General features: G+C 37.0%; 1 protein-coding gene across 17 annotated transcripts in view; it reads left to right on the top strand.

Moving 5' to 3' along the window:
* The window catches only part of SIPA1L1 (signal induced proliferation associated 1 like 1), a 226756-nt gene that overhangs the window by 142790 nt on the left and 65953 nt on the right, over positions 1-18013 (top strand). For all 17 annotated transcript variants that reach the window (XM_075502886.1, XM_075502876.1, XM_075502872.1 and 14 more), the window contains 3 exons: positions 5158-6978; positions 16436-16566; positions 17166-17354. In XM_075502886.1, coding sequence (XP_075359001.1) covers positions 5481-6978; positions 16436-16566; positions 17166-17354 — 1818 coding nt within the window. In that variant the 5' untranslated portion in view covers positions 5158-5480. The remainder of the gene's footprint in view (positions 1-5157; positions 6979-16435; positions 16567-17165; positions 17355-18013) is intronic.

Genomic DNA, 18013 nt, shown 5'->3' with positions numbered 1-18013 from the left:
CTGACATGTAGATCAGTGGCAAATTTTGTAGGTAACATAAATTGGGGAGGTGGAGGAGAAGAAAGAAAAGTTAGGGGAATCTATCTTTCATCCTATGCTGACAATTGTCACAAATTCAGTTAACAGAAAACCAGCAATTCCTCTAACTGTGACAAAAATAAAACCGATAAGCTAGTAAAATCCCAAACACTATTCTTCAAATAGCCTTTCAGTTGATAAAAACTTCCTCTGAAAGATGAACCTATTAACTTTCCTTCAATTATAATTATGAAAGTAATCCTGGGAAGAAAAGGATAAAGTTAATAATAGGTAACCACATAAAGCCAAATACTTCTGAAGATTAAATTAATTTTTTCTCCTCTGAGGAATTCATTTTATGAAATTAGACATTATTTTGTACATATAATAACTTAATTGGCTGATAAATGAATATTCCCCCCCCTGGGATTTGATCTGTGTTATAATTCAGGTAAGAATTTGTGACACAAATAGATAAACTTTCATATATACAATATTTTTGTTGTTGTTCTCATTTATTTTTCTGGTTTCAGAGACGCTGCTAGTTTTCAGGTTTTATGACAATGCCAGTTCTTTTCCCAGTAAAAGTTAACAAGGGTTACTGCCAGTAACGTGTGTGTGTGTTGCACTGCATTTCCTAAGTTGGCTAAATTTCAGTAAACCCTGTGGACTAGAGATTATTTCATTTATGTTTTTAAAAACTACTTGCTGTAAGATGTTATTCTGAGCTCCTTACCCTACAGTTTTCAGTATTTTAAAATATCCCTGGTAAGACGTTGCATTTACCATCCTCTATTATATTTTATTGTTTGGGGTGGGGTAGGGGACTGGTATGGAGGCTTGGCAAAAATGAGACTTTTCTAGAATTTGAAAACGGGTTCCCTCATTCCCAAATTTTTAATTATAAAATGCCACTTTTTAATGAGGGCTGATGGTGAAGTATGAAGTCTTTCCTCTGGAACATTATGAATCATAAATCATTTGGTGCCCCCAAATCTATCTCTGTCAACATCAGAGTATTAGGATCATTAGCATCTGTGATCCTACAATCTGAAGTCTCAGCATGTTCCCAGCAGATAACAGAGTAATTATTAAATCCTTTCAAGTAAGACTTGGTTGTGGCTGAAGTCACTACTTTGTAAAGAAAAAGAGCATGATCCCACATAAACTAAATCTAGGAAAAACTGTAATAGAAGGTCTCTGAATTGATATGTCAGGCTTGGTCTCCTTTTTTCCATTCATCTGAACAAGTAGATGTTGAACTATCTTCTTTTACCTGAATCCAAGATAGAAACTGATTAGCATGCTGTAGTTCAGGTTTTTTTTGCTATCTTGAGCTGATTTGAGTGAGATATTTCTTCTTAATCAACTGGTTCTGTTTGCTTCTTTGTAACCCAAAGGCCTCTGGATGAAATCTTGGCTGGTAGGTCTTCATTTTCCTGGTGGCTAACTTCAGTCATGGGGAATAGGAAATCAAATTCTCTTGACTTACCTGCCTTTTAAGAATGACACAGGACTGCAAAACTAGCTTGGGATTCATCTAAAAGGACCTTTTAAGTTTGATCAGAATGGTCCTTTGTGCTACAGCTGGAACCCCAGTTTTGGAGGAGGGAGGAAAGTGATGAAAGAGGTATAAATAGAAAGGGAAAGAATGAAAACAGGTTTGTAGCTCATTTTGAGTTGAGAATAGACACAAAGTCCTCTGGTGCTGGTGAAAAGCAATGAATAAACTTTGTCCTAAGGATTTGAGATCCATTTTGAACAGATCCTTGGACTGCTTTACTAGTTATTGCATGCAATCTGATAAGCAGATCATTGGTTTTCCAAACTTGTTCTCTTAACTGGTTTTTAATTAATATAATCAGTACTAAATTTTCATGTACCTCTTTTTGTAGTTTTTTTAATATGGTTTTCATTTACAGCTTTTCATATGTAGCCGTTCATCTGAGTATTTTGTTGGCCTCCTCAGTAAGTTCAGATGAATTGGAGAAGCACACGTTTCCTTGGTTGTGCAAGTTTGTCCTCACCTTATTCTGTTCACACAGATATTCACAGCTCTACCTTGAATTATATTTTTTCTATATTGAAATAGTAACCAAATGGGAATTGTTACTCTTCACAATTACTGCTCTTGTCTTTAGAAGTAGGTACGATACTGCCTATCTTGCAGTTGTAAGTAATTTTAATAGATTACGTATTTTGTGGTAGCAATTCTGCTTCTTAATATTTAACTTCCTGCAGGTTTTCCAGTTCAGAATATCATCTGGTCATTGGTAACTGATGGTCATTTAAATGGTGTGATTCACACTGTCTTTGATGCCGTCATGTTTTGCAAGTAATGAATATAAGAAAATGTTAAAGTACAGATTGCCATTATTGTTCCTTTTCCATTAAATCTGATGACCAGTGTACCCAGGACCTATGCTTTAGGAGTTTTTAATGTTATCACATGTAATGTTTTCACTTTATTTTGATTGGAGCTAATTGAACCTTTTAGATCAGACTGTTAGGTCTCGAATTAGACACCGGGACAGGAAGGTCTAGGGAAACAACCACAGACAGGTAGTTACAGTTCCCCAAAAATTTAAGTGATTTAATTCATATGAAGATATACACAAGCAAGGGTGGAGTTCAGTTCTTCAGAGTGTGATGTTAACTGATACCTTAATCATGTATTGCCTGTATTCCAGCTGCTACAGCAGATGAAGTAGGACAGTTGCAAAAACCTGCAGAGCATGAGACAGCTGGTCCCCAGAGTGAGACATCCTGAATGCTGAGTCAGGAACAGAGAATATTTCCTTTGGAAAATGTACTGTGTGGTCATGTAACTGATGACTGTACTGTACGTACAACAGGTCAAGAATAAGTTCCACAGACCACTTAGTTACATTTTTTCATATATGATTTTATATATATATATGCACATACATATATATATATATATATATATACACACACATATATATACACACACATTTAATTATTTAGGATGGTTGTCCTTGAAATTTTTAAAGGAAAAGAAAATAATCTGGGGTGTGTGGGGGACTGGTAGCATTTGGATGCTTATATGGTTAACAGCAAACTTGGGAATTTTTAGAGCTGCTGTGTGAACTTGTGCCCTTAAGTTAATGAGAAACTTGTACTAGTAGGTTATCTGTTTCTGTAAGGACCAGCACTTGAGGGGGAGGAGATGTATGCTTTGCTTTCAGAGGTACTGATGGTGGAAGGGTAATGGCGAGGGACAGAAATCTTGGGTTTCTTTGCAGGCTAGGAAGAGGAGCGTGTGGCAGTGGACACTCGTACTTCTGCCTGTTTTGTGTTCCACCCTCAGCTTGACTCTTCTTTCACTATCCCTTTTAGCCTGTCTTCCTCCTGCCCTAAATCCTTACAGTTTTCATTCTATTTTCCTTCCATTCTGCCTATAAAAGCAAGCCTGTATACCTCTTTATAAAGGGCTATGTAGTGTTCCCGTTTCATAGAGCTTATTGCAAAAGCATAGACAGAACATTAGGTTATGTGATGGCACACGGTGTTTGCATTTTTCCTTCCTTGATCTGATTTGTGCATGAAGTTGTTCCACCAGCTTGATCAGTTCTTAGACTGGAGAGTGTTTGAAATTTGTAAAAAGTTTTAGCCGAAAATTCAGTAGTTTTGCAACCGCTGCATGGATAGGTTGCCCTTCTAAAGTTATTCTAATTATACAGGTAGAAAAAAAATATTGTTTCAGCAGTATCATTGTAGCAGAATTACAAGAAAAGTAACTGCGCTTATGTAAACAGCTGTGCAAACACAATAATACCCTCGATCATTTACACCGTTCCTATTATGTGTGATGCAGTCAGCTTGCATTTTAAGTATTCCTTATGTGTTCAACTTTCTATAAATAGCAGCTATTTCAAAGAGTTGCTGTCTGTGGCAAGTGAAGTTAAAACATGCCGCCTTTGGAGGCAGACAGTGCCCTGGCTTGATATTTAATTAGTGTGGAGCACAGTACTCCATAGTTTTGAGAACAGACTGCAGAAAGTACTAGTTTCCCTGGAAGCATCACAAAGCCTGGACTCGTAGACAATACTGTATTGTCAATGTGATGCTGGTTCAGCAGCATCTCTCTGCACACATTTGGCAAATATTTAAAGGCCACATTTTGTGTAATTGGTTCAGCCTTTGAAAATTATTAACTTCTTTGTGTTAAAGGATGTACACAGCAATGCAAGATTTTATCTTGACAATCTCATGCTTTTGTCTTCTACCAGCAAGGATGTATTTGTGGATTTTTATTTTTTTTTTTTAGCTCCTCAAAGGGTAGTATACGAAATGCTTTGTAATTACTTCAGTACTGATGAGGTATGGGAAAGCATTTAATTTCCACAGCTTTGTAAAGCTGGATTATATAGGAGCTGTGGCAGACAATATTTTGTTAGCCAGGGAAATAAATGAAACTTTTCATATCAAGTTATTTAAAAGTACGTGTTTTCTATTTAGCTTTAGTCTTTTTATATATTGTGAAATTTGGGCAGAGGTAATACATGCTTTCTGGACTATCCAGCTAATCTGCAAATAAGGCTGTGCAAAACACAGAATGAATGTTACTGACAGCCATTCTCTCTGTTATCATTTTGTAATCTTTTCACTAATTAGCTTCCTTCCTTTTTTTGTTAGCATATCATAGTTATTTACATTCATGAAAAGTTGAATAGGTATTGTTAATACCTAATTGCAATGAAGGATGTATGACTTGTAAATGGTAAATTCTTTAAAGCGTTTATAAACAAAATTTGGAGTCCTGATCTGGCTCCTCTATAGTTTCTACAGGAAATTAGCTCCCTACTTACGCTTTGTAAAACTGTCCACTAACCCAACTAAAAAGTATCACTAACCAGTTCATAAGGAAAAAATTGTATTTAGGTGTGGAATCCAAATGTAAAAGTATTTTTTCAGAAGGCAAACCAACAATATCTAGAAAACTCTTCACCACCCTATAACACAACTCAGCATTTTTGAGATTATGATCAATGAGATTTAAAAGCATGTTTGTTAGAAATATTAATTCTGTGTAATAATTACTTTGATAGTTTCAGTAACAAAAAAAGTTATATATGAAACGATTAACGCTTTTATCTCCCTTTTTCTCTATTCTAGGCTTAAAAGAAGCATAAGCAATTGGATTACAGCTCTGACATTTTGGAGCGCATGTGATGTTAAAACAATTTGAATGTACTGGAGCATGGCTACTTCTTAAAATGCAAAAGTTAAAGGAAATTACTGCTTATCAAAACCTACTGAATATCTGAATTTTCTAGACATCCTGCATTTAACTGTGTCCTTAAATGTCCATGATTAAGATCTCATGCAACCATTTTATATTTTGGAGACTATTCTCCAAAAGAGAACTGTGAATTTAAAAAGCAGAAATGACTGTGTTTTCTCTTGGAACTTACTAAGGTTGAACATACTGAAAGATCATGACCAGCTTGAAGCGGTCCCAGACCGAAAGGGCTGTTGCCACTGGGGTATCAGTTGGAACAGATGGCACCTCAAAAGTCCACTCGGATGACTTTTATATGAGGCGCTTTAGGTCACAGAATGGCAGCTTAGGATCTGCAGTCATGGCACCAGTTGGACCTCCTCGCAATGAAAGTTCCCATCACGTTACCTCTACCCCTGGAGTCCCCAAAATGGGGGTCAGGGCAAGGATTGCTGATTGGCCCCCAAGGAAGGACAACATCAAGGAAACAAGCAGATCTAGTCAAGATATTGAAACATCAAGTTGCCTTGACAGCATGTCTTCTAAAAGCAGTCCTGGGAGTCAGGGAAGCTCTGTTAACCTGAATGCTAGTGATTCTGTCATGTTAAAGAGCATCCAGAGCACACTTAAAAACAAGACCAGACAATCTGAGAATCTAGACTCCAGGTTTCTTACACCTGATGGCTATCCCAGTTCTCCAAGGAAAGCTCTTCGCAGAATAAGGCAGCGCAGCAACAGTGACATTACCATAAGTGAGCTTGATGTGGATAGTTTTGATGAATGTATTTCACCCACTTTTAAATCTGGACCATCTCTGCACAGGGAGTATGGCAGCACATCTTCCATAGATAAGCAGGGAACTTCAGGGGACAGTTTTTTTGACTTATTGAAGGGCTATAAAGATGAAAAGTCTGATCAGAGAAGCCCAGCCACAACTAAGCTCAGTGAATTCCTGATTGCCAGTGGAAGCAAGGGTTCAGGATTCTCTCTAGATGTGATAGATGGACCTATTACTCAAAGGGAAAACCTGAGACTCTTTAAGGAAAGGGAGAAGCCACTCAAGAGACGCTCAAAATCAGAGACGGGAGATTCATCCATTTTTCGTAAGCTGCGCAATGCCAAGGGTGAAGGGGAGCTTGGGAAGTCTTCAGATCTTGAAGATAACAGGTCAGAAGATAGCGTCAAGCCTTGGACTTGTCCGAAGTGTTTTGCTCACTATGATGTACAGAGTATTTTATTTGATTTAAATGAAGCGGCAATCAACAGGCATAATGTTATTAAAAGAAGGAACACAACCACAGGTGCATCTGCTGCTGCTGTAGCATCGCTTGTCTCTGGACCCTTGTCCCATTCTGCAAGTTTCAATTCTCCAATGGGCAGCACTGAAGACCTGAATTCAAAAGGAAGTCTCAATATGGACCAGGGGGATGATAAAAGCAATGAACTTGTGATGAGTTGTCCTTATTTTCGTAATGAGATTGGTGGGGAAGGGGAGAGGAAGATCAGCCTTTCCAAATCTAATTCAGGTTCCTTCAGTGGATGTGAAAGTGCCTCATTTGAGTCGACTCTGAGTTCTCATTGCACGAATGCCGGAGTAGCAGTTCTGGAAGTTCCCAAGGAGAATCTGATTTTACATCTAGACAGAGTTAAAAGATACATCGTTGAACATGTAGATCTTGGTGCATATTATTATCGAAAGTTCTTCTATCAGAAAGGTAGGTAAATTTTATTTCTCCTTGTGTTTTATTAATGATTTTTTGTTTTACCAACAAACAAGGTTCAGCTGATATATAATTCTTGCAAATACTGTTATATGTTTTTTAATCATCAGTGCTTAAACATGGTCTATTTTACCGATCAGTACATGCTATGTCTAATAGTCTTTCACAGTGTTGGAGTAAAAAAGCGTTGATGATTTTAGTACTGATATACATAACAGTTAGCAGTGGCTACCAATTATAAATGTTTTGAAACACAGCTTTGGTATCCATGGGAGTGGGCAGGGGTTGGCACTTGAAAGATTAAAAAAGAAAATAAAATCCTAAAATATGAGAACTTTCTTCCTTCCACATCAAGACCTGATGTACTGAGGATTTAATGGAATGTACAGCTTGGAAAGTTACCATTTACAGTAATCTTTGGACATTTTAAGGTCTTAATCATTCATTTCAAAATGGGGGGGGGGGTATTTATTTTAAGTCAATAGTATCATATAAATAAAGATAAAAATCTGTCTTCCTCAGTCACTATTTTCATGATAGCTATCATTCTAGAAAGAAAATTCTAATTTGTCAGATTCTGCAGAAACAAACTATCACTGTATATATATAACTACATACACACACACATATATATGTTGCAATGACAACGTATCTGAAAAAACAGTGCAATTCTCTTATCGCATGGTTCTACTGAAACCAAGGATTGTCATTTCCATTGGAGGTACGTAGGGGAGAAAAAAGATCAAAGCTTTTTGACCTATAGAAACAAGCAAAACCCAAACATTACCCAGATACTCCCTTCACCAAAATGATGCTGGCACCGTGAGATGCAGATCTCACTGCCTGTTCTTCCTGAGTCTGCAAATGATCAAAACGGAGTGCAGACCAAAGTCCTTTAAAGTTTAAAAGAGTTTTGTCTGCAGGATTGTGTGCCTTGCTGTGGTATCTCCTGATGGATAGAATTGGTCTAATGACAGACCTGAAGAGTGCTTGTTCCTTAGCTACCAATGATCAGGATTGGGTTTCATTTCTTCAGTGAAAGCAGCTCAGAAGAGCTTGTTTCCTGCAGATTAAAGTAACAGGGATGCCTGGTTAAAATAAGTGGATGGTCAGTTAAAAAAAAATTCAACTTGTTAACTGTGTGTTACAGCTAATAATCTCACCTCCCATTTTTCCCTTGCCTCGAAATATGTCCATCTCTCGCCTCTTCTTCCCTGCGTTGTCCCTTGGTTGGGTGGCTCTTGTCACGCATTCTAGTCTCCTCTTTCTGCAGTCTTTCTAGGGCTGAGAGGTAGCCTTTGCTGCATGGTTTTCGAGAGTGCTGATCCACATCCTTTGGAGAGAAAGGAGTGAGGAAAAATATTGGTTTCCTGAGAACAGTAAGCCAGATGCACAATATAGGATGAGGTATGTTTGGAGGGGAGAGCCTGAGATTAGAGACCTTTGCCTGCGATTACCTTCCTATCTGTCTCCCTCTGGAACAATTTGATTCCTTATCACTCTGGTGAGTTTTGTGATCAGCAACTAAAGGTGCAGTTTCATGTTACAGCTGACCTGATTTAACAGCATTTGAGCACTAAAAGGGGAAGACTTTATTCCTCCCCTTTCCTTGTACCAGTTCTCTTGTTTTCTGAAAACTTGGTAAGCCAGTTCAGTTTACTAACCAAGCAGAAATCTTGCCATCACAATACATTTGCTTTTTATTGCTTGGTTATTTCTCTCCAATTTAGTGAGTCAAATCATCTTTCCTTGCAGTCAGAGAAGTGCCAAAGCCTAGTGCCAGGTAAGCAATGAGAGTGAACAGCAGAGGAGGAAGGAAGTGTGAGTGGGATTTCAGCCCTTAGGCAACAGCAATTTATTAGTTTGGCTTATCCTTAAGGGAAACCACACCCTCATGCTACTACAATGCCAGTCACCATTAGATCTCCATTTCTTTCTAGTCGTAATTAAGATGAATTAGATAAAATCAACATAACGTACTCCTAAGGGTATTGGTGAGGGGTAACCAGATGTAAAAGTGTCGGTATGTGTATGGAGTGGGTTTGGAGGGAGAGAAGAAGCTGTGATTTTTTTTCCTTAAGCCCTAAAACTGGATATGAAATTCACTGTGCTCATGTTCAGTCCAGCAGGCACGAGCCAGGGGCATTGTTCCTACCAGAGATTTTTGTCTGAAAAGAGAGATACTTCAGAAGCCTCATCAGATATGCCCAAGCCCCGCAGTTCTACAAGTACCAAACACATTTTGTTGACCATCCAGCATATCGTCTCTCCCCGAGCAAACTTTAGACTAATCTGAAGGAGATGGTATAGTGATAAAACTTAAAGCAGCATAATAGGAAAAAAAAAATTAAGGAAATCAGTTGTAACTGAAAGTTTTTATAACATGAAGCAAGTAATGATGCAGAAACTTCCTTGTTTGAAGAGGAGATTGGATGTTATGAATGGAATAGACAGTGACAAAAGACAGTTTCAGTGGGATCAGCTAGTCAAGTCAGCAGGCCTTGGGTAATTTTATAGTCTTAAAAGTATGAAGCAAAGAATTCTGATTCAGCAACAATAACTTTTAAAGATCTCAAACCAGGAAAATTTCAAAGAATTGGAGAACTACTGAAGTAATCCTGGAGCTTGTAAAGAATAAAAAGTGATGACCCAGAGAACTGTAATCCTTTAGTTTGTTTTCATTCCAACTTGAAATAACAAAGCAGGTAACTTGGGACTATATCGACAAAGAACTGCCAGTAAAAAATCATTAATGATGCCAGTCAGCATGATTTAATGAAAAGTAGGTCTTGTCACAAAAAAAACCCCCCACACTGTTAATTTTTTGTGTCTTAGAAAAAAAGAAAAAGAATGAAAGCTATTGCATTGATATAGTTTATTTTAATTTCTCCAAGGTAATTTGGTGAGATGCTGATGGTGACTTGACTGAAATCTTTAACTATATGGAAGTAATAGCTCATTCTTTACAGGTATTGTTACTTGGATGATAGATGTATCTCAAATTTTAGCAGTGTATGAGGGGAAGTATCAGTAAGCTGGAGTATTACTAACATGGTCCAAATTAAATAAAATAATTCGTAAATATCTTAATAATTTGTAAATATCTTAGTAAATATCTTCATCTCGGTAAAATATTTGCATGTGACATTTATGGTTGAGTCTTGTATAAGTCCATCAATGAACACAAATGGATGAGCATTTATATGTAAAGGAAATACTAAGGGTATTATTCGACCCTTTACAGAGCAGTGGCAAAACAATTGATAAATAATATTCTGGCCTGGTGTCCAGACTTCTAAATGTGAAAGTACTGGTGGAGACAGTTTAGTGGAGGTTAGAAAAATAGTACAGATATTGGGAAAAGAACTTTATAACGGTAGTTCCCAAGGTTGGATTCAGCTCCTCTACTTTATATCTGAGCTAATTGTGCAGAGTCCCTTTGTACTCAGTAGAAATGAACCTTGCAGGATGATACGAATTTGCAGTCTTACCTCCCTCAATTCACTACAGAAGGCTTGTTCACAGCTAACTCACATGGCGATGTTTATACTTACAGGAGAGGAATGCTACTCTTATATTGCAAAAGATGTATTTGCAAGGTGACTATTTAAAGATGTATTCCAAAAGTGTATTTGACAGGGGGTCTTGTAACTAGAAGTCTTAAGTCTAGACATTTATAAGCACCGAGATATATGGTAACGCTAGTACTAAAAAAAGAGGGAGAGGGGAAAGCCAGCACAAGAACAAATTAGTGAAAGTTGCACAAATTTGACCTTGAAATAAGATTAAGCTTTGAACAAAAAGGATAACTATACATGGGAAAAACTTATTAAAGGAAGTTGTTCATTGTTTGAATTTTACATGGCAGTCATGGTTTTTTGTATGATTTTTTCCTTTCTTCTCTTAACTTCAATGCCTGAAAAGAAAATTTCAGGCCTGTTTCAGTTAAGATATGGGGTCTTTTCTGGCATCTCTGTTTCTTGATCAGATAGAGTCCCATCTTTTAAGATGCATCTTTATTGGAGAGATTTGCAGTTCGTATAGATGTAGGTAGCTGGACAGAGTAAGGCTGGCTTCAGTTCAGTATCGGTGTGCTTCCTCACTTGTGCCGTAATGTGTATGTTCTTTCAGCTCTTGCTGCTTGGTTGTGTCCAAGGGCAACTGTGTAATCTGGACCCTCTGGAGTGAAATCAGAATACTGGCTGAAATACACAAATGAGATCATTAAAATCACAATAAAAAGGTTTTGAAGTGTGCTGGTACTAGGCAAAATTTAAAAAAATCTGTGATTATTGAAAGTTTTTTCTCTCTAAACACGGTGCTTTTAGAATTAATCAGAAGGAGAACAGGTTGGACTTGTTTGGTTTTTTTTTTTTTCCTACACAGTGGCACCAAATGTAGGGGCAGGGGGAGGGAAGGGAAGATTTTGAGAAGCTACCTGGCAATTGTTTTGGGGCTACTTTCTGGACTATTTTTTCCTTGTAGAGCATTCTAACATTTTTGTTTGTCCTATGATTGTGATGAGTATAAAACCTTGCAAATAATCTTCTAAGAAAATACATGTTAAGACAGCTGATGAACTTCAATTTTGATAAAAAGTACATTTTTTTGACAGAAAGGAGGAACAAGTTCTTTAGGCCTTCTTCCTGAAATGTAAGAAAAGATGTCTTTTTGTGTGAGAAAGTGAGATTCTTACTTAAATACATAACTTTCTACCCCCCCCAATTAATTTCATACTATTGACCGCAATGCTTCAGTTTATTTAAAAAAAAAAAAAAAAAAATAGAGAGGCAAAACCCTTGAACTCACTGCTTCTGGACATAAAATTACTGTTCCCAGAGAAGGGAGGAGTTGTCTTAGGTCAACCCAAAACTTCTAGTCCTGTCTTCTGGCAAAAGCCAGCAACAGATACTGAAGAAAGAGTAAGAACAGGGCAAAGGCATAGTGATACTTTCCGAGTGTACTTTGCCAGCCTCTGGAGATGCGTAGATAGTGGACTTCTTAACCTGGTGATAGTATCATTTGTATTTAGTACTTTGGACTTATCTTCCAGGCATTTATCCAGTTGTCTGTTACCCGGAATAAACTTGTAGCATTCACAGTACTCCTGCAGCAGCAAGGAGTTCTGCAGCTTGACTACATTGGTCATAAAGAGCCAGTTTTTACTGGCTTTGTGTACCGGCTTCCAGAACAAAAACCAGGGTCATCAGACTGAACAATCTTACTGCTAGGTGAGAAAGTTTGGTTTTCTCACCTTTCCTTGCTATGTCTTGTTTTATAAACCTCAACCATATTATTCCCCTCAATCATGTTTTGTTGCCCTTCTCTGAACATTTTCCAACTGAGATCGGGGCACAGTATTTAAGACACAAGCAAACTGCAGACTTATGTAGCATCGTAATGTTTTCTGTTTTCTACTTAGAAATTCCGAATGTCTGGCCATAAGTTATCATCGAGACTTGAATTTCTTTCCCATACATGCGTAAAAGCTTTGCGTATGTATTCTGGATATGGTCATCATCAGGCAGTAGTTGCTAACATCGTTACAGTTTAGGACAAATCCAAGTTACTGGCTTAGAATGAAAGACCTGACTGAGAAGTAAATAGCTTCCTGCACTGGTTTTATAATGAATGAGCTGTTGGTCAGCTTTCCTTTAACTGTTGGCAGCCAGTAAAATAACCCCTTTGCTCTAATGCTTTAAATCGCTGCATATTCCATTCCCAAGTCGGTACCTTTCAAGTATGTGGCTAGACCTACAGAAAATTTACAGTTAACAGTCTGGTCATGAGCAACATTATAGGACTGAGCTCTGAAAATGCTGCCCTCTTGTTTCCAAAGAACTGCTGGGTAGAGTCTTCCAGTGCGGTAGGATTAGAGGAAAATGCTTGATGCAAAGTTTCACTCTGAGGCGAAATGTTTGGAATTTTTACTTCTAGTCTGATTACACAAAATACATCAATTGAACATGATTTCCAAAGGTAAATAGGATAAAAGCAGGAAAAAAACCTCCTCACTCAAAGTCAAGTGCATTTACTTGGATTTCCTTTGCAAGGGAAACTCGTAAATATCTGCCAGGAAAATGAGTATTTTCACTTAGGTTCTTTCACTGGAAGTGTCTTTTGAAGGATATGATAAATATTTAACTGTTTTTAAAAGTATGTATAATCTGGTTTAATGACCAGGTACAACCAATTAATTATTTCTTTTTGGCATGGATTTAGAAATTAATTTATGGCTGTTGTCTCCTGAATATCTTAATTAAATAATTTTTCCACAGTAGTTTAAATGAAATAATGCCAAGTTTGAGAAGTGTTGCTTTCAATGAGGTTCTGTGTGGGGTGGAGGAAAAAGCTATCTTCTATGCTATTCATGTTTGGCATAAAATTCTTGAATTACAGTTGTGAAGTAGCCCTTGGTTTTTAAATTAAAACTCCTAATTGACTACCTTTAGATTGGATATTAAGCTTTGTGCACTTAAATTCTGCTACTGCTTTTGCTGCTACAGGAAAGAGAAAATGGTTGCATGCAAGGAAATTCAGGATGTAGTGGAAAATCAGGTGGAGATGCAAGAAACTGTACCACAGGGAAAAGTAGTCAGATAGGGGAATATATACTGTAGCTTGCAGAATGAATACAGAGGCCCGGTAGAGGAAGAGAAAGAGAATAAAGACGAAGGTAAAGAATGAACGACCCTGTAGTAAATATAAATAGAGGGGAGGACAATGTGAACAGAAGAGAGGACTGAGGAGATGCATAGGAGATAAAGACAACTGCCCAGTGTAGAGTGAAGGGAAAGAGGATAAAAGCTATTTCCTATTAGCAGATAAGTGTAAAATTCCACACTTCTTTGTGCGTTTTTCCAAATAAATAGGACCTAGATAAAAAGCTTAATCAAATGATACAAAACTGTATGTGTATTTTCATGCAACTTGAAATGTTGCATGAAATGCCTTCCTAAATGTGTTTTCAAGATGTAGAATAATTTCTTCTGAGAAAACTTTCTATCTGAATTGTAGCCTAGGCTGTCACTCATGACTGTGTATCTAGGTCACAAGATACAGAAATTTTATCATCTGTGCAGTTGTCAGTACAGAAAACTAATGTAATTTTTGGACCCTTCTAGTATATATTACCAACATACCATTTTTCTTTAAAATTTTCTATTGTATAAGCAAAGGTACATCAATGTTTTTAAGTCACTGAGGAGTTTAGTGTGGAGATGGCCAAGGTATTTCAGGTTTTGGAAGCTGCATAATACAGTGATAGAAGATTGATCTCACGTTCTCAATGACTGTGCTTCTTCTGCGTTGACCATCTCTGCCATAAACTGTTTGGTGACCTATAAACATCCTGACTCAAGCAAGTTACTTAATGGAGGAAGAAGAAAAGCTAGGGTGCTGATAAGATGGTTTGGGTTTTTAAACAACAGAAGATCTCTGTGGCGTTTATAGGGCTCGTGTCAGTGGAGTAGTAGTATAAAGATTTAATTAGGCTTATGTGGATGGTCTAATTTATTCATAATTTCCCCACTCATGACTAATTCAGTCACCCAAAACGTACACCAATATTTATAGGATATTCCAGAAGATATTAAAAGAACTTTGAATCTTAATTACCTCTGTGCAGAGTATTGGCTTTTGATGACTTGCAGAGGAATTTGGTAGAAAGCAAGCGTTATAATGCTGTGCGCATGTTTCTTTTATGTCTTGTATGCTCTGAAATCTTAAATGGAAAACATTGAGGAAAGGGTAATAAAACAGCAGATACTAGGGAACAGAATAGAACCCCCAAGGGCTTAAAGGGGTGGACAGCTGTGTAAAGACAAAAGTATAATTCTTGGGCACAAGTAAGTTCATAAGGACAGAGGACCTACTTGAAAAGCATTTAGCGTGTTGGAGGAAAGTATAGCAAGAGCCAGTAAGTATAATTTTAAAAAGGAATAGAATAAAAAATGAGGCACGCAAATTTTTAACACCGCAAGTGATTATTCATTGGAAAAATGGCTGCCATTCACTTTGGGTGGAGTGTATTTCAGTATCTATTTTTAGTATCTTTAAAGATACAGTTCTTGATGATGGTATTAAAATATTTTACATTTTATCTCTATAACAGAATAGCTCATATTAGACTGCTCTTAAAGTTCTTGTTTTAAAGTTCTGGTTGTTTTAAGACTAACAAGTAATCTGTATATAGTAGTTCAGTCAGTATGGTTACGTTTCCTTTCAGGGCAGTTACATCTTTTTTTCATTCCACTGAATTTCACATTTCTTTGAATTGCTGAATTTTCAGATAGCTCTAACTTTCTATTTTTGTGTGTGTATAAACTCATTCATATATGCAGATATGCAGTATATGGAAAGTGATGACATAGGACTTATTTTTCTTGTACAATGCTTGACTTCTATTTTTTGACAGTTTCTCTTAAATTTTCCTTTCAGGTATTGTATGTTTAAATTCCGTTGTCACTTGAGATATGTGCAACTTCGTTTATATGTTGCTGCATTCATGGTGATGTACCTCTGTCATCAGTCAAGACAGTTCATAATTCTCAGAAGGCTCAATAGAAGAGCCTTCAACACCAATCTCTTAAATTGTTGAGCTTTAATTTTTGTTAGTGCACTCTTCTAATATTTTTTTTCATGTAAAGCTTGGCTTTACGTGTGTATAGTTAAGCAATGTAAAATATAAAAAAAGTATCTGAAATAATCTACTGTTCAGCTAGTGAGCAATTTCTCCAGCTCTGTATTCTCTCTGCCACCTTCCCAAATAGGCTAGTTTTAGACTCAACTCTTAGCACTTTAAATTTACTCTTAGGGTTGTTCGACACTTCACTGTTAAATATTTATGCTAGTCACTTTGTTTCTTGCGCTTTATTCTATTTTTCTGTGGTACTATGCTTAGATTTTTTTTACTATGAACAAATCTTTAACTTCTGTTTCAGCTTCATCAGTTTTTTGCCTTTTATAATTGAGTAACTTGTTTGACTGTTTTGTGCTTTTTCCATACAAAAATAAATAAGTTGCATCCTTTGCTAAGTACAACTGTTTGCCGCTCCCATTTTAACATAGAGTGGTGAGTTTCCCACATTAGTGCATTTGGCTTCCTTGTTTTTATTTTTAAGGGGGGGAAATTGGTTGTACTTATTTAGCTCAATGTGAATGAAACAGGTTTTGATATAAGAGCCAATGTAAGAGGTGTATCCTGTTTTAGGCCTGTTTAAGCAGAGATGCAATCTTGAATTTCAGCCTTCTTGTATAAACGGATCTCATTAGAGAACTGAAGCACGAGAATGAGATCGTGGTACCACTGAAGACATCCTCTTATTGACTGTAGTCGAGCTGGCAATTTATTTCCAATATAACAACTGGCATGAAAATATAGTTGAAGTGTAACAAGTAAGACGGACTTTTATTTGTGTGGGGTTTTTTTTTTTTTTTTTTTGTATGCAAGAACACTGGAACTATTTTGGGGCAGATGAGAACCTGGGTCCAGTAGCTGTGAGTATAAGAAGAGAGAAGCCAGAGGAAATCAAAGAAAATGGACCTCAATACAACTACCGGATCATATTCAGAACCAGTGAGGTAAGCAGTTCAGGAATGATAGTAAAAGAAGCTAGAAGTGAGCAGGCAAAACCAGGTGGTATGTGTGCGGTTTGTGTCAGGAATCTCCTGACAAAGTTATGCCTTGTGTTTATGTTACAGAGAATACAAGTAAGTGTATCAGTGAGTGAGTTATTCCATAACAACCAATACAGAGGAAACTGTGAAGGCTGCTTTGATTAAAGCTTGGGAAACTTACAGGAGCTATATTAGCTAGAAGCATGCAAAGAGGAGGAAAATTACTTCCTCAACTTTTGTATGTGACAGTGGGTACACCTGAGAAGCGTACTTCTTATACTTTGAAATGCTCTGCTAGAAATACTACTACTAATCTTTTCCAAGTATTAGTTTCCTGTAAAACTTAAATCTGTTGAATTCATTTGAAATATTCTGACTACTGTTAGCTATCGGAGTGCACGACGTTTTGCATATCAGTATCTTTCATGCAACATAAGTTACTTAATGTCCTCAATCTCTATTGAGAATTGGAAAAACAGTACATTTTGCTCCACTGCTATTGCTAATCAACCTTTTCTCAGGCATAATTCAATATATAAGCTATTTTTGTTTTGTATGCTTAGCTTATGACATTAAGAGGCTCTGTGCTGGAAGATGCTATCCCTTCAACTGCAAAGCATTGCACAGCCAGGGGACTTCCCCTAAAAGAAGTGCTGGAGTATGTGGTTCCTGAGCTGAATATCCATTGCCTAAGGCTGGCCTTCAACACTCCGAAAGTCACAGAACAGCTTATGAAGCTGGATGAACAAGGGGTAAGTGCAGAGTTATAGAATGCGACAAATTGTCTTAAACTGTCAAATTACTGCCATGAACTGCAAAATTACCTTCTAGCTATAAGTGGTTCCAGTCAGTCTATTAAAATGCCTCATTTAAACTAAAGCTTTTCATCTGTAGGGAGAGTTTATGTTGCATGTCTTTCCCCCAGATTTTGCAGAATATTTGGCATGTATGAAATCAAGTTCATTGCTCTAAGTAGTCTAAAGTTTTAGATTAATGTTATGGCAATTGTCCATTTTAATTTACTTTAAAAGAGACTAAGTGATTGTATTTCAAAGACTGTGGGGAGGAGGGTGTTCTGTTCTGATTTTCTTATTGCTATTATAATGTGAACAGAAATCTTCCATGTTACTAAATGTTTTGTTGTAATATTTTATTGGCACAACCATTACCAGGGTGCTGCCTCTCTCTTTTCTTTCTTTTTTTTTTTCCTTCCCCTGAAACAAACCACATGGCAAAATATTCTAAGCCTCTTCTTCATACAAGTGGTTTTCAATTAGGTGATAGCCCTCTGATCTCTTCAAGATGGAACTGAGGCTCGTTAGCTATATAGCTTAGACTTAGCAAAATGAAAGTCTATGATTAAAGTGAATTTTATGATTAAAAACTTCAACAGTGACATTTAACAGCTCTG

The sequence above is a fragment of the Mycteria americana genome, chromosome 5 (assembly GCF_035582795.1).
Source record: "Mycteria americana isolate JAX WOST 10 ecotype Jacksonville Zoo and Gardens chromosome 5, USCA_MyAme_1.0, whole genome shotgun sequence".
In the NCBI taxonomy this organism is placed as follows: Eukaryota; Metazoa; Chordata; class Aves; order Ciconiiformes; family Ciconiidae; genus Mycteria; species Mycteria americana.
This window is presented reverse-complemented; position numbering and strand designations above follow the sequence as displayed.